At 33.4% G+C, this 16,711-nt stretch overlaps 2 protein-coding genes across 2 annotated transcripts; both read right to left on the bottom strand.

The window, feature by feature from the left end:
• Positions 1-2,500: 2,500 nt before the first annotated feature.
• LOC144345864 (uncharacterized) lies at positions 2,501-6,969 on the bottom strand. The gene is made up of 5 exons (XM_078006935.2): positions 6,793-6,969; positions 5,554-6,623; positions 4,554-4,683; positions 4,051-4,201; positions 2,501-3,870 (listed from the first exon to the last, which is right to left on the bottom strand). The coding sequence occupies exons 1-5, from the start codon at positions 6,922-6,924 to the stop codon at positions 3,710-3,712; spliced, it is 1,644 nt and encodes a 547-aa protein (XP_077863061.2). The 5' UTR covers positions 6,925-6,969; the 3' UTR covers positions 2,501-3,709.
• A 1,685-nt stretch (positions 6,970-8,654) lies between these two features.
• LOC144345866 (uncharacterized) lies at positions 8,655-14,886 on the bottom strand. The gene is made up of 5 exons (XM_078006937.2): positions 14,691-14,886; positions 13,497-14,566; positions 10,682-10,811; positions 10,114-10,264; positions 8,655-9,959 (listed from the first exon to the last, which is right to left on the bottom strand). Exons 1-5 carry the CDS (start codon positions 14,820-14,822, stop codon positions 9,799-9,801), a joined length of 1,644 nt encoding a protein of 547 aa, XP_077863063.2. The 5' UTR covers positions 14,823-14,886; the 3' UTR covers positions 8,655-9,798.
• Positions 14,887-16,711: the final 1,825 nt, after the last annotated feature.

Here is a 16,711-nt window from a genome sequence, read left to right as displayed (position 1 = left end):
TGTTGAATAAGGAGTGTGAATTTTAATTAATGTAGTAATAATTTGAAAGGTGCATAATTATTCACAAAATGGATAACATATTGTTTCCAATATAGTCTCATATATGCTATATATCACAATACCTTGCACAGCTGCTAGAATAAACTACGATTGATACAGAGATTGGAACAGTCGTTTTCCCAGTGAAGTATGGGCTTACTACCATACAATGTACACCACGTGAGAGTTTGTTAATATTATATTAACATCGGTTATTGTACGCAGTTCTATTTTAACAAAACACAGAGTAAACGAGCAGTAGTGTTTTTCTCAATGTGTCGCTTATATATTTCTTGACGATGACGATGACGAGTATTCAATTCGATTAGAAAACGAGGCAAGTAGTTGCATAAACGACTGATTACAAACTGACAGCTTTTGAGCTGAAGCATACATAAAAGTACAATTTGATACGTCGCAAAAACCTGTCGACAAACAAGCAGTCTCCGATTCGACTCAATGTTAGATGTTACAGTTGGATAAACAATCAGGTACAATATTGCAAATAGATTTTTAATTTGGTTTATTTTAGATTTATTTTCAGATATTATTTTATTTGCTAAAAAATCAATTACTAATAAGATTAGTAAAGCCGATATTGGGCAACTTTATCGAATGCCGCGTTGCAAATGCAGAGGTTGAGATACGTAGACGTATATAATAAGTTGATGTAGTTAATAAGCGTAACAAGTTAATAAGCGCCTGGGATATGTTTAAGTTTACCATAATTAATTACATCGTAAACAATCCTAACATTGTGACCAACAAACTTTCTTTAGTTATGAAGTTTGGTTATTATTGACTATTTTGTTTAAGACTGGTTATAACCTTGATGAAAGGACAAAAACTCCGAGGACTCTAATGGTGCGCAAATTAGAAAACGGTTAAAAGGCCGACCAGCAATTATCTGGAAACGAAGCGACGAAGTGAAAATGATATTAAATTTATACGTGGTGCCAGTGTACAAAATTGTTAATGTTGCGCTGTCAATGTTTCAGAAAAATATTTGACTAAACTTCTGGATATGAATGATCCAGTTATATATTGTTTTGATATTCAATACACTCTCAACAAAACATTACTTATTTATCAATTATTTTCCTAATAAGCCTATGCTGTCTAACAAATAACAACAAAATATTAATTGTGATTATTTCATTGTTCGTGTACAATGACATGTGGCTATGTATACATGTACGTAAATTGGTTGTCAAAGAAGATGCATGTACTTTTAAAGATTTTGTGAAATTATTTTGGAAAACCTATATCGTTATGAAGAACGCGAGTTGGATAACTTCCAGCTGATAGTCGTATCAATCCTGCATATCTATTCAGTTCCGTATTCTTCCCATGTGTTGAGCCTTGAAAAACTTGTTTTTTTATTATATTATTGTGTTCAGACATGTGGTTATAATATAAAAGTCATATTGAGCTGAGACGACCAACAAATCAAGATATAGCAGTTATTTTTACCACATGTTCGAATTAATTTACACAATCTTTTGAGAGTGCTATCATACATTAAATTAGTTATATGTTTTGTATGTACACAGTAGTCAATAAACTTGTTTGAGAGATATAAAAGACCACATTTCATACTAGACGTTATTTTGTGCAATGACCTTAAAATGCTGATTTGTCTTTCACATTACTACTTTCACATAACATTTATTGTTGTGAAAAATTGACCCTTCTTTTTTTTTTAATTGCAGATTTTTATGGATTCCATGTTTGGAAATTTAACACATGAATACTGAATAAATACGATTTCATTACAATGCTCACCAACATACCATCCTATCCTGCAAACCCATGTCCGAGAGTATCTGGTGCAAACCACAGTCTAAGAATATCTTATCTGATGCAAACCACAGTCTAATAACATCTTATCTGGTGCAAACCACAGTCTAAGAATATCTTATCTGATGCAAACCACAGTCTAATAATATCTTATCTGGTGCAAACCACAGTCTAATAATATCTTATCTGGTGCAAACCACAGTCTAAGAATATCTTATCTGATGCAAACCACAGTCTAATAATATCTTATCTGATGCAAACCACAGTCTAATAATATCTTATCTGATGCAAACCACAGTCTAATAATATCTTATCTGGTGAAAACCACAGTCTAATAATATCTTATCTGGTGAAAACCACAGTCTAAGAATATCTTATCTGCTGCAAACCATTATCAAATAAATATCTATATCACTATACAATATCTGGCGCAATATCCACTGTCTGGTCCAATGGATTGATACAAACAATACTTTTTGTCTAACATAAACTGTATCAGTAGAAATTATGGTAACTAATGGAAAAACGCGTGATAACAACAAACAAATTGTACATATAATGGATAAGAGTTTTTCCACCAATATACTAAAGTAACAGTTGGTATTGGGTCATATGATACAGAATGTTATCATACTTGTATTAAATTAGGCACTGTGAGGTATGTTGCGGATCATTACGATATATTTAATGGTGTAATTATAATTGCAGGTAGTAACACAACTATTTAGGTTAATAGAAAATCTTTAAGTTGACTAGCTGTTTAGTTATCATGCACAGAGTAATCAATGTTTACACTCTTCCGGCAATTATAAAGATCTAGTTTCAGGCACATAATTATACTAGCTTCAGTTTGGTGCCAGGGTGATTTTGTATTGTAAGCATCCCGATCACCTTTCAAAGTCTTCGAAATGTTTGTAGTATGTAAGTAATGAAGATATAGTTGGTAATATAGTTGAGTAGACACAGTTTATGTCAGGCAACTTATGCAGGCGACCCTGAATTAAATGGCGCAGTATGTGAAAATTGGTAATCGAGATCATGTATGACAAAGCGCGTATTATATAATCATCAAATGTTCTCAGTTTAGTCACTGCGATTTCCCAAAACTAGTTGCTTTTTGGATTGCAGTATAATCGTTTAACTTATCAAACGTGCTCTTCATTTGTTTGTTTTCAAATATACAAAACAAACCACCAATTTGTGCATATGTGCACTTCTATCTGTGTCGTGCTTTTAATATTGCACATTTTATGTCTAATAAAATAATAACAGTTCATCTGTTCAATGTAAGTTTGTTACTCTCATGAAATGATCTCCATGCATACCCCCCAGCCAAGCTATCCCAATAAAAACGAAAAATACTGCAATTATATCTGTAACAAAAATGTGATCGACATTGTCACCACTGTCACGGACTTTTCTCCAACTTTTCAACATGCTTACTGAAATTCTTACTACATGCTGTACTTAACTTTACCATGCTAACCAATGTTTTGTACAGTCAAGCCTAAATCCCCTTTTCATGAGTATAGTTGCTAATTGAATCAACACAAGGAAGACTTTTAGGAGATGTCTTTGATTGCGAAACCACATATAGAATGTGTGTGTAAAGATCAGGTCGAACTGACACCCTGTTCTCATACCATTCTATACTTTACTTAACTTTAGCATGCTAGTCAATGTTTTGTACTGTCAAGCCCAAATTCCCTTTTTCATGAGTATAGTTGCCAATTGAATCAACACAAACTATAAAATGTGTGTGTAAAGTTTCAGGTCCAACCGTCACCCTGTCATTGAGAAGTACAGTTTTTTAAAAAAGCCACAGAATAATAATAATAAAAATAAATTGAGCCTTTACGTACTCAATATACTATTTTCTTCTTCTTTTTATTAGACGAGGTATGTTAATTAATTCAACCGGAACTCCTGGAATATCTATGAAGTCCACTGTTTCTTTCTGCTGGGAATCTCTTGTATATAGCACAAAATCTGACCATGTAGACCAACGACATTTTATGAATAGTTTTGACCCTGAAAATTAAATTAGTAATAAAACTACGTCATTGGTATTTTCGTCCCTGTATATTTATATAGACTGTGAAAAAGAACCTTGGGTTTACAAAATAAAACAACGGTATGTTTGTTCACAGTATTGCAAGTAGTATGCACTGAATAATACATATGACTATTTGTAAATAAAAACAATCTTACTGATGGCAATTTCCTGCTCCAAAAGAGATAATTTATATCCTGGGTCGTCCAGAAATAACTTCAGGTCTTGCGACAATACTTGCATATGATTTCTAATAGTATTCTGGTTATATAACACCAAAGCTGTTTGATTTAAGGCATATACAAAGTCCTAGAAAAGATACAGATATGATGGATGGATGTTGTGTAAAGCCGGATACCAAACATCACTGAATCCAACATAAACAGTGTTGCTATACAAAATATATTGGGTAGTTTCAATAATCATAAACAGTTATTTTCACCTTCCCGCGATTTTAATAGTTTTTCTTCTTCGATAAATCATGTTCATACGTATAATTGATATAATTACATTTGTGTGTGACTGAATGGTCAGTGTTATACACGTTTCAAATAACGATTTCCGTATATCAACTATAAGTTAAGTGTAATTTAATGAATTAATGAACTGAGTAAAAGCAATATCTCATTAACATATGTAAAGAATCGAATAGATTGCTTACCTCGGCACCACCTGGTGCTAATATATAAAGACATTTGATACCCCTTGCATTTATATATTTATAAACAAGACCAGCTAATTTTGGCATATTCATTCTCAACATTATAATTTTTTCACATTTCCCTGAACACCTTTAATATAAAACAAATCATGGAAAGGATTCAATATCTTTTATTTAATGACATTTCTGAAGGCTCATAGCTCATGTGAATTTCATTTCCGTTCATACATAAACTACTGGGCCTGATAACAAGCTAAGAACAAATCCTGCATCCAAATGATGTACGCATATTTTAAGTAGGGGTAATAAGATAGGTTCCATTTCAAAATTCCATAAAAATACATACGAGTTTCGAATTCTTTTGTTTAATTCCGCCTGTACCATTGTAAAATCTGTACTTGTCTTTTACAGGAGTTCATTTATATCATTTCGTGTTTCGCGTAAATTTATTTGTTTTTTATCTATACAATCACAAGGGATTTTGCAAGATTTATGCACGATGTATAAGACGAATATCAGAAAAATGATGTGAGTCATGAAACTAGCCTCGAATACACATGTTACGTGTTTATATATGGTGTTTCTCCTCTCAGATATGCTATATGTGAGTGCATGCAAAATGGTATCGGTATCTCCGAATACAAGACTGAATGTATTAAAACACAATCGTCGATATGTACAAAACCGAATGGCTTCTAGATTCACAAAGGGAATACATTTTTGACATATAGTACTTATACTTATAGACCGACGGCCTAAGTACCTTGAATGAATGAACGAATAAATAAATAAATATTATCAAATTTGTATCATGTTTCATCAATTCGCCCTATTATAACATTTTTTGTGGTCAACTTTTAAAACTTTTAAAAGGAAAACATACATGCATGTTGGCATGGTACCCACCCGTCTTATATGCATAACATAAACATCACAATGCATGCAAATGCACGATGAAATTGCTCACATTCGAATGCTCCCTCATTTAAGTGATACATACCCTTCTGCTCCCATATTTCGCCAGTGGAGAGCAACAAATGCATCGCCATTACAGAACTGTTTAACCACTTTATCAGCCATATCCTGGATATATGGAGCTCTCGTCAAATATTTATCAATATTCTTATAATTGTCAACCGCGTTGACATCTGTTGTCAATATCCTCTTACTGTCCATCAACAATACAGCTATACAAGGAACGTTTTCCGATGAATAATAGTGCATTACAGATTTAAAATTACTTATTCCTCTGTCAGGAATAATCGGTAGATTTATACCTAGAAGATTTTCATGTATCGAAGGATCATTTCTCAGATACGGTATCACTCCTTCCTTTCTAAATGCAGGTTGTTTTTGGCTTCGGTCATATACGTGAGGTATTTGTAAATTAACTAATGATTCGAAAGAAAGAATTTCACCACAGTCTCGCCGGAAATCATCCATTGTTTTTACTGGAAGCAATTGCGATAATTTCTCCACATCAAACGTCTCATTGAAGCGTTTCATGATACCATAACTTTTCGATCTAAATGGAATTTGTACTACACTCCGACCTTGATTCAATGCGTAATTAATTGCAAATCTATATGAATGGTAAATGGAGTTCGGACCTTGGTGACCATAAATCACAAGTGGTAACAAATAACGCGATTGAATTTGATCCTTCGTGTAACTTGGAGTAGGATGGAGTTCGTCCAATGTGTTTGCATTGCTTGTTTTCAGAATATCTTTATGAAGGTCATCGGATTTTTTGCCAGTGTTTTGTAATGTCATACTTTCATTCCGTAATTTTGTGTGATCCTTGGAATTTTGCGTAACAGTATGAGATCCTTTGGGCGTGTTTTTAATTGCATTACTGATGTTCAGTACGTCGTTTGTCCTACTTACATTTCGCAATTGCGTCTTTATTTCCTGGTGGGTGCCCTCTGATTTAATGCCATTTTGCGATTTGTTGCTCTTTGACTGCAATTCCCCTTTGCTGTGTGCATTTAGATACTCAACGTCGTCACCTGTATTTACATGTTGATTTCCGTGTTGACGAACAGACTTTATGTCATTGAATCGGGCATTCTGTACAGAGGGTATAAATATTTTGATAAAATTACAATAGTATGTATGTTAACATGTTCATGTATTATGTATGTTAACATGTTCATGTATTATGTATGTTAACATGTTCATGTATACATGATACCTTAGGAGAGCAGTGTGAACTCTGCGGGCCATTTCATTCACTTACCTGAACCGGTTTAATCGGAGGTGCACCAAAACGGTTCTTCTCCAGAAAAACCCTGTCAGTCGATACGCTTACCCACAAAAGTACTAAACCGCCAATGAGAAGTATGACTGGGAATTTCCGTGCGAAACCCATGCTGATTAACCAAGCAAGTGATGTGAACCTGTTATGAAATATATAACGATGAGACGAGATGCAGTTCAGTATAACATATGTTACACCGAGTTCCGATTGTATGTATCGTGGCGTAGTATGGACACCCTACTAGACACGTAGCATCATTTGAAGTGACGCGGCTGTCGTCATTGCTAGTTTTAGAGAGCAGTATCAGGCTGGTACCCATTCATGGGAAAACTAGTAATCCAATGTATATGTCGGTTTTGTCACAGTTCATTGTCCAACAAATACCTTGAGCAGTTCATATGCATATTAGCAAACATCACAATTTTGTTTCATGCATATGTAGATTTTTAAACCACAGTGTTCATGTCAATCATCACATCTGGAACGATAAAAACTTCTTTTTTCATGACTGAATCAGATGAAATACTGCCACCTTCCGATTTTTAACACACTTAGTCAATTTATATGACGTTGATGTTTGTGGATTGAATGCCCTTATCACAAGCCAAATTCGGCAAATACAGCACTATTTGACAATACGATCGATGAAAAAGCAAAGTTAAGACAATAAATCATATTAACTCGAGTATTGACCATTCGGTGGTTAACAGACACGTGCACGAGTTTTTTCTTCTGAGTATATTACCTTGTTGGATGACGGCGAGTGTGCATTTTAATTACAATAGAAAAGAACTATAGTAAATTATATCTATAAAATAGAAAAGTACACAATTGTCCAGAAAATGAATGAACATTGTAATAAAAATATAATGTATAAAATATTGTTCACACATAATACTATAATATATCAGAATGCCAAAATAGCTTACTGGGTACTTCTTATTTTCGTTACTTTAGTTTTAATTAAAAAAAACTAAACGACAACTGATATGAACGATGTGACTAATATTCGCGTTGTTGAAATCTGTCGATTACTTTCATAAGTTTGATCAAATGTTCGATTGTAAGTTAGTTGTAGTTCCGAGCATTTATGTAGAAATAAGATATTTAGTTACCATCGTCATTTTTTTGGAAACGTACACGTTTATTATTATATCAAATATACCAAGTTAAATCGTTGATATATGAGGTAACAACACTGCTATTTTAAATATAAAAAAATATAGGCAAACACTGTGACAATATAATAATATTAGTACTTTAATGAAGGATTTGTCTTGTGTGTCATTGCATGCCGGAATATTGCTTTACAGGACATTTTTTTAACTTTTATCACGCTTGTTTTAAACCTAAAATGAACACATTCTGTTCGTAGAACAGTCAACGACCGTCAAAGGTCAGTAAAGTGTGATCGTACTACACTGTATACCACATAGGAGTTTATGGGATAATTATGTCGCACGTCGTAAAGTGTTTTATATTAACAAAGCAGTATTGTTTTTCTTAATGTATCGCATGATTTTTGTTGATTCCTGGAGGAAATACACATTTGTATAATATCATTACATGTAAGCAATCATGATGTTCATTGTAATATCGTTCTGGGCCTGCTATACTCAGATGCTCACATGCTCATTATAATTTATGCAGCTGTCACTGGTCTGATATATCCAACCAGTATAAACACAAAACATATTTGCATAATCTCCGTGCCGAGCTGCGAAATATACTCTACTATCCTTTATATGCCCTTTCATCGAAATCACAAATTTAACTGACACGTTATATTAATTATACTGCGTGTTTATTCTCGTTCTCGACAGATTCATGGTCGAATACAATTTGTTGTTATTTAATCACATGTCACGCATAATATTTTATATGTTCACATACTTGTGTGATTATATTTACTTGTATGGTGTGGTGTAGTTTTTCCATTAAAAAAAAGATAATAGGAAAACGCGTGCTAAGGACAAACAGATAGTACATATAATAGATAAGACAAAGAGTTGCTACTCCCAAATACTCCTAAGTAATTGTTGGAGCAGACGGACATATATTTTATACGGTATATATTGGGTACAGAATATTATCATACCTATATTAGATTAGGCACTGTGAGGTAAATTGCAGATTATTGTGATAGATTTAAAGGTGTAATTTTTGAAGGTAATAATACAACAGGTAGTATGTAAGTAATAAATATATAACAGGTAATAGAGTATATAGCTTACATTGGTATGTCAGGTCACTTATGCAGGCGACCCAGATTTAAATGGTGCAGTATATACAATTTGCAGTACATATTGATCCAATTATCACTGGGGATCATGGAGCTCATACAAAACGTGCATTATATAATCATAGGATGCAAAATTATTTGATTTTTTTATTGCAATACAATTTTTAACTTATCAAATGTGCTATTCATTTGTTTGTTTTGTAAATATACAAAACAAACAGAAATTTGCGCTTATATGCTCTTCTATCGGTGAAGCGCAAATACAATACAGTATTTTATGTTTATGTCCAGAATCCCTTCATAATTCTCAGTTTAGTCGTTGACAGTTTTAATGATAGAAGTTCATTTGTTCATTGTAAGTTTGTTATTCTCATGATATGTTCTCCATGCATACCCAAGCTATTCCAATAAAAAAGAAAGTCACACAATTTATATCTGTTACAACCCTGTGATTGACATTGTTACTACTGTCACGGACTTTTCTCCACCTTTTCAACATGCCTACTGGTGTTCTCATACCATTCTATACTTTACTTAACTTTAGCATGCTAACCAATTTTTTATACTGTCAAACCCAAATTCTCTTTTTCATGAGTATAGTTGCCAATTGAATCAACACAAACTATAAAATGTGTGTGTAAAGTTTCAGGTCGAACCGTCACCCTGTCATTGAGAAGTAAAGTTTTAATTAAACACAGAATAATAACAATAAAAATAAATTGAGCATTTTCGCACTCAATATATTATTTTCTTCTTCTTTTTATTAGACGAGGTATGTTAATTAATTCAACCGGGACTCCTGGAATATCTGTGAAGTCCACTGTTTCTTTCTGCTGGGAATCTCTTGTATATAGCACAAAATCTGACCATGTAGACCAACGACATTTTATGAATAGTTTTGATCCTGAAAAGTAAATTAGTAATACAAATACGTCATTGGTATCTTTCGTCCCTGTATATTTATATAGACTTTAAAATAGAATCTTGGGTTTACAAAATAAAACAACGGTATATTTATCCACCATATTTTATGTAGTATGTGACAAAAACAATCTTACTGATGGCAATTTCCTGCTCCAAAAGTGATAATTTATATCCTGGGTCATCCAAAAATAACTTCAGGTCTTTCGACAATACTGGCATATGATTTCTAATAGTATTCTGGTTATATAACACCAAAGGTGTTTGATTTAATGCATATACAAAGTCCTAGAAAAGATACAGATATGATGGATGGATGTTGTGTAAAGCCAGATACCAAATATCACAGAATCCAACATAAACAGTGTTGCTATACAAAATATATTGGGCAGTTTCAATAATCAGACAAACACATGGCTTAATTTTTAATTATTCAATTTATATTTAGACATATGTCATGCCATATTTTAGAGTCATATTCACCTTCCCACGATTTTAATAGTTTTTCTTCTTCGATAAATCATGTTATTACATATAATTGATATAATTACATTTTTGTGTGACTGGTGAATGGTCAGTGTTATACACGTTTCAAATAACGATTTCCGTATATCAACTATAAGTTAAGTGTAATTTAATGAATTAATGAACTGAGTAAAAGCAATATCTCATTAACATATGTGAAGAATCGACTTGATTGCTTACCTCGGCACCACCTGGTGCTAATATATAAAGACATTTGATACCCCTTGCATCTATATATTTATAAACAAGATCAGCTAATTTTGGCATGTTCATTCTCAACATTATAATTTTTTCACATATCCCTGAACACCTTCAATATAAAAACAAATCATAGAAAGTTTTAATGCCTTTTAATGACATTTCTGAAGGCCCGAATTTACGGTATTTGTGAATGCATCTTCAAAAATAAGTAAGAGTTTAGAATGTTATGTCCGTTTATACATAAAACTACTGGAACTGATCGCAAGCTGAGAACAAATCCCGCATCCAAATGATGTATGCATGTTTTAAGTAGGGGTAATGAGATAGCAGGTTCGTTTCAAAATTCCATAAAAATACATTGAATTCTTATGTTTAATTCCTCGTGTACCGCTGAAAAATGTGTACTCATTTGTATCATTTCGTATTTCGTGTAAGTTTATTATGTTTTTATCACAAGGGATTTTGCAAGATTTATGGACGACGTATTGCCATATGTATAGTATAAGACGAATATCAGAAAAATGAAATGAGTCATAAAACGTGGCTTGAATACACATATTACGTGTTTATATATGGTGTTTTCTTCTCTCTGATATGTTATATACGAGTGCATGCAAAATGGTATCGGTAATTCCGAATACAAGACTGAATATATTAAAAGACAATCGTCAGTATGCACAAATATGAATGGCTTCTAGATTCTCAAAAGGAACCTAAAGTATTGCCTTGTTTTCTCTTTGAATTTATGTGCATGATACATGGTATACATATTGTATTAAAGCTCATATTTAACACAGATAAAAGTTCAGTGCTTCTTTAAATGTTACTTTTTTCTGCATGTGGCAATTATGTAAATAATTGTTTTATTGAAGATTCGAATTATGGTGTTTTGGTGCGTTTTACATTCAGATAGTAAAACATTAAAATGGTTGAATTTAACAAAAATACCGACTAAATATTGTTCATATATGCCACATTTAAATTCTCTGTAAAAAATTAAGAAATCCGACGAGTGCCGCTAAGTAGTACTCATTTAATTGATCATTTTGTTTGTCAGAATTAAAACATTCGTATACTAATTTGCATATCAACACATAAACAGTGTAAATTTGAACTCTTGATAAACATGTCAACCTACACTTGACTAGTAATGTACCTGCTTCAAACAAAGTTGTTGATGTAGTGTTAATTGTAGAACAAAGAATGTCGATGATCTAGGATTTGTAACATAGGGCGAGGACATTGCGCTCGTTTGTTTTGAATTCAAGACGAGGGCACCATGATCGCTTGCTTTTGTGGACTATAACACACGCTTTTAGTACGAATCTTTATTGAAAACTGACACCCAACGGTCGTTGTCAAATGTTGTGAATTGTAGTGATACATAAACTGCATGAAGAGATACTTTTTAGAAACAAATAGTGATAAAAATAATAGACATCGCATCGGCCGGTCGATTTTACGACAGGGGAATGGGGAAACTCGGGCCAGTCATAACTCATTATTTTACATATTGTGTTTGCTACTAGCGTATGAGCGTTATCAACTTCCTTTGATCTCGGTCAACTTGAACCTGGTCGTTTGGAAAACCAAAATAACCGTTGCTAAGCTTTTGAAGTATTAGTAATACACAGGTACCATAGTAATCGGTTGTTTTTTTTCTTATTTATGGAGACTGCAATGATGTGACTAGTAATCGAAATATGCAGACTGTCTGTGATCAGTCGCCGAAACTTCCAATGGTATCGCACTCTCTAATAATTATGAATCTTTCACGGTATTTTGATCAAATGCGGAATGGTTATAATATGAGCCCTTATCCGACAAGTTGAGTTTTATGTCTGTCGCTTTTGACATGAGTATCTTTTTGCTTTGATCGACCACGATTGCGTTTTCGGAAATTTTTAGACACTGTAACCAGCAATGAGATTGCTACAGTAGGCCACACTCCCGTCATATATATTTTACAGAGAGTGCTTTGTATATGTAACAACCCAAATGCAGCGTCTCTCAAACATTTTTTATCATATTTTCACAACTTCTAAATGTATATTTATTCTGCAACATATACTATAATTTGATTTAAATTCAGAAAATTAAAAAAAAACTCACAATTAATCGAAGTATATATAACATGATGTGCATGACGTCAAAGTTAAAGTATAACTAAAGTGTTGTTTATTATCGACAGCTTATAGTTTTCAATAACATTTCTATTTTTTTTCAAATTGTATAATTGTCATATATTATCAAATTTGTATCATGTTTTATTAATATGCCCTACTATACTATTTTGTTTGTTTTGTCAACATATAAGAGCATCACCGGATTCCACAAAGAGACCATTAACGCACTTAGGTTTGAATTAGGTTTTAGGTATAAACTGGCTATAATATATAGCATGCGATATACAACTACTAACAAATATAGTGTATACATTATATTCATCGATCGTAGTACCTGTTGTTTGCTTGAAAATATGACTTTCCCCCAATTTACTTCTTTTGCAATAATGTAATAATACACAAAAAATCCCCAATTCCTACCATATGGGAGAGTGGTTGGTCTTCAATAAAGACATGTTTTACATTCAAGAAACCGTCATTCTACTAAATGATTTCAAATGTTGCAGTGCCATTGGAAACGAACAACACTTTTAAAAGGAAAGGAAAACATACATGCATGTTGGCATAGTACCCACCCGTCTTATGTGCATAACATAAACATCACGTAACATGCAAATTCAGGATTAAATTGCCCATATTCGAATGCTCCCCATTTAAGTGATACATACCCTTCTGCTCCCATATTTCGCCAGTGGAGGGTAGCAAATGCATCGCCATTACAGAACTGTTTAACTACTTTATCAGCCATATCCTGGATATATGGAGCTCTCGTCAAATATTTATCAATATTCTTATAATTATCAACCGCATTGACATCTGTTGACAATATCCTCCTACTGTCCATCAATAATACAGCTATACAAGGAACATTTTCCGATGAATAGTAGTGCATTACAGATTTAAAATTACTTATACCTCTGTCAGGAATAATCGGTAAATTTATACCTAGAAGATTTTCATGTATCGAAGGATCATTCCTCATATACGCTATCGCTCCTTCCTTTCTAAATGCAGGTTGTTTTTGGCTTTGGTCATATACGTGAGGTATTTGTAAATTGACTAATGATTCGAAAGAAAGTATTTCTCCACAGTCTCGCCGGAAATCATCCATTGTTTTTACTGGAAGCAATTGCGATAATTTCTCTACATCAAACGTCTCATTGAAACGTTTCATAACACCACCACTTTTAGATCTAAATGGAATTTTTACTACACTCCGACCTTGATTCAATGCGTAATTAATTGCAAATCTATATGAATGGTAAATGGAGTTCGGACCTTGGTGACCATAAATCACAAGTGGTAACAAATAACGTGATTGAATTTGATCTTTCGTGTAACTTAGAGTAGGATGGAGTTCGTCCAATGTGTTTGCATTGCTGGTTTTCAGTACATCCTTATGAAGGTCATTGGATTGTTTGGCACTGTTTTGTAATGTCTTATTTTCATTCCGTAATTTTGTGTGATCCTTGGAATTCTGTGTAACAGTATGAGATCCGTTGGGTGTGTTTTTAATCGTATTACTGATGTTCAGTACGCCGTTTGTCTTACTTACATTCCGCGATTGCGTCTGTATTTCCTGGTGGGTGACCAGTGATTTAATGCCATTTTGCGATTTATTGGTGTTTGACTGCAATTCCCCTTTGTTGTGTGCGTTTAGATGCTCAACTTCATCACCTGTATTTACATGTTGTTTTCCGTGTTGACGAACAGACTTTATGTCATTGAATCGGGCATTCTGTACAGAGAGTATGAATATTTTGATAAAATTACAATAGTATGTATGTTAACATGTTCATGTATTATATACATGATATCTTAAGACAACAATGTGAACCGTGCGGGTCATTTCATTCACTTACCTGCAACGGTTTAATCGGAGGTGCACCAAAATGGTTCTTATCAAACAAAATCCTGTTAGTCGATACGCTTATCCATAAAAGTACTAGACCACCAATGAGAAGTATGACTGGGAATTTTCGTGCGAAACCCATGCTGATTTACCAAGCAATGTCTAGCGTGGTGTGAACCTGTTATATATCCTGTTGAAATATATGACGATGAGACGAGATGCAGTGCAATGTAACATGTGTTACACTGAGTTCCGATTTTATGTATCGTGGCATAGTATGGACAACCTACTACACACGTAGCATCATTTGAAGTGACACGGCTGTCGTCGTAGCTAGGTGCAAAACAACAAGTTTTAGAGAGCAGTTGCAGTCATTTGTGGGAAAACTAGTTATCCATATGTATATGTCGTATGTCGAGTATATGTCGTTTTTTCACAGTTCATTGTGCACCAAATACCTTGAGTAGTTCATATGCGTATTACCAAACATCACAATTCACAACATAGTGTACCACGCATATGTAGATTTTTAAATCACAGTGGTTATATGAATCATCACATCTGGAACGATGACAACTCCTTTAATCACGACTGAATCAGATGAAATATTGCCACATTCCGTGCATGAGTTTTGATCTGCATAATACCTTGTTAGACGACGGCAAAAATAGAATAGAACTATTATGAATTATATACAAATCCGTTGAAAAGTACACAGTTATCCACAAAATTATGTTTACCTTACTGGGTGCTTCTTATTTGTGTGGCTTTATTTTTAATTAAAAAACTGAACGAGAACTGATATGTACGATATGGCTGATATTCGCGGTGTTAAAATCTGTCGATTTCTTTCATAAGTTTGATTTGCGACTGTAAGTTGTTTGTAATTCCGAGCAGTTATGTAAAAATAAGATATTTTTAGCTACCATCGTCATATTTTGGGAACGTACACGTTTATTATTATATCAAATATATACCTAATTCAATCGTTGATATACTTATTCCATCAGTGTAAGAAACTATATGATGAGATAACAACACTGTTATTTTAAATATAAAAATAAATATAAGCAAACACAAAAAAATTATATTAGTACTTCAATGAAGGATTTGTCTTGTGTGCCATTGCACACCGGAATATTGCTTTACAGGACATTTTTTTATTTTATCACGCTTGTTAGAAACCTAAAGTGAACACGTTCTGTCCGTAGAACAGTCAACGACAGATCAGAGTTGGGAAAGCCGTTTCCCTAGTAAAGTATGATCGCACTACACTATACACTATAAGTTTATGGGATAATTACGTCCATGTCGTAAAGTGTTTTTATTTTAACAAAGCAGAATTGTTTTTCTCAATATATCGCATCGTCTCTGGTGTATTTTCATGAATAGCATGAATCACGCTCTGTTCATTTCGAAAAATGTGTTTTTATTTCCAATCAGACAATACTCAAGCTCTTAAAGGCTGAGCAAGACTTGTGTGAAGATCTAATTACAGTTGATGAGGCATACCAGGCTCTTGTCACAATACCGCGCTGTAAAACTCCTGGGAATGACGGTTTACGTCATTTCCGCATTTTATCTTTATTTTTTGCTGTTCTTGGGTAACAGGTAACACGCTTGTTAAATAATTGAATTATGCATATGTAATTAATAGACAAAAAGGAACAGAACAAACGCTATCTAATGGCGAACAATTTCTTAAAAATTAGAAAAAAACTCCGATTCACCGGAGTGAATTACATTCTACACTGCCTTAAAATTTTGGACCATTTTTAATAAGGTGGGTTGAAGGTTTATATTGTAACATTAAATGTACAGTTATACACAATAGACTTACAAAAAGGTAATGTACAATTACACTATTTATACTTGCACTGGAAATATTTCTTTTGTTGATGACGTCAGATCAAGATGATGATGGAATACAGTTAGATAAGGATACAGATGTGAAAGGTGTTTTTGCTTAATGTGAATTCCGCGTTCAAACTGTGAACTTCACTGTATGACTCTGAAAGGCTCTTTGGACTA

The sequence above is a fragment of the Saccoglossus kowalevskii genome, chromosome 11 (genome assembly GCF_978046115.1).
Source record: "Saccoglossus kowalevskii chromosome 11, keSacKowa6.1, whole genome shotgun sequence".
NCBI lineage: Eukaryota > Metazoa > Hemichordata > Enteropneusta > Harrimaniidae > Saccoglossus > Saccoglossus kowalevskii.
This window is presented reverse-complemented; position numbering and strand designations above follow the sequence as displayed.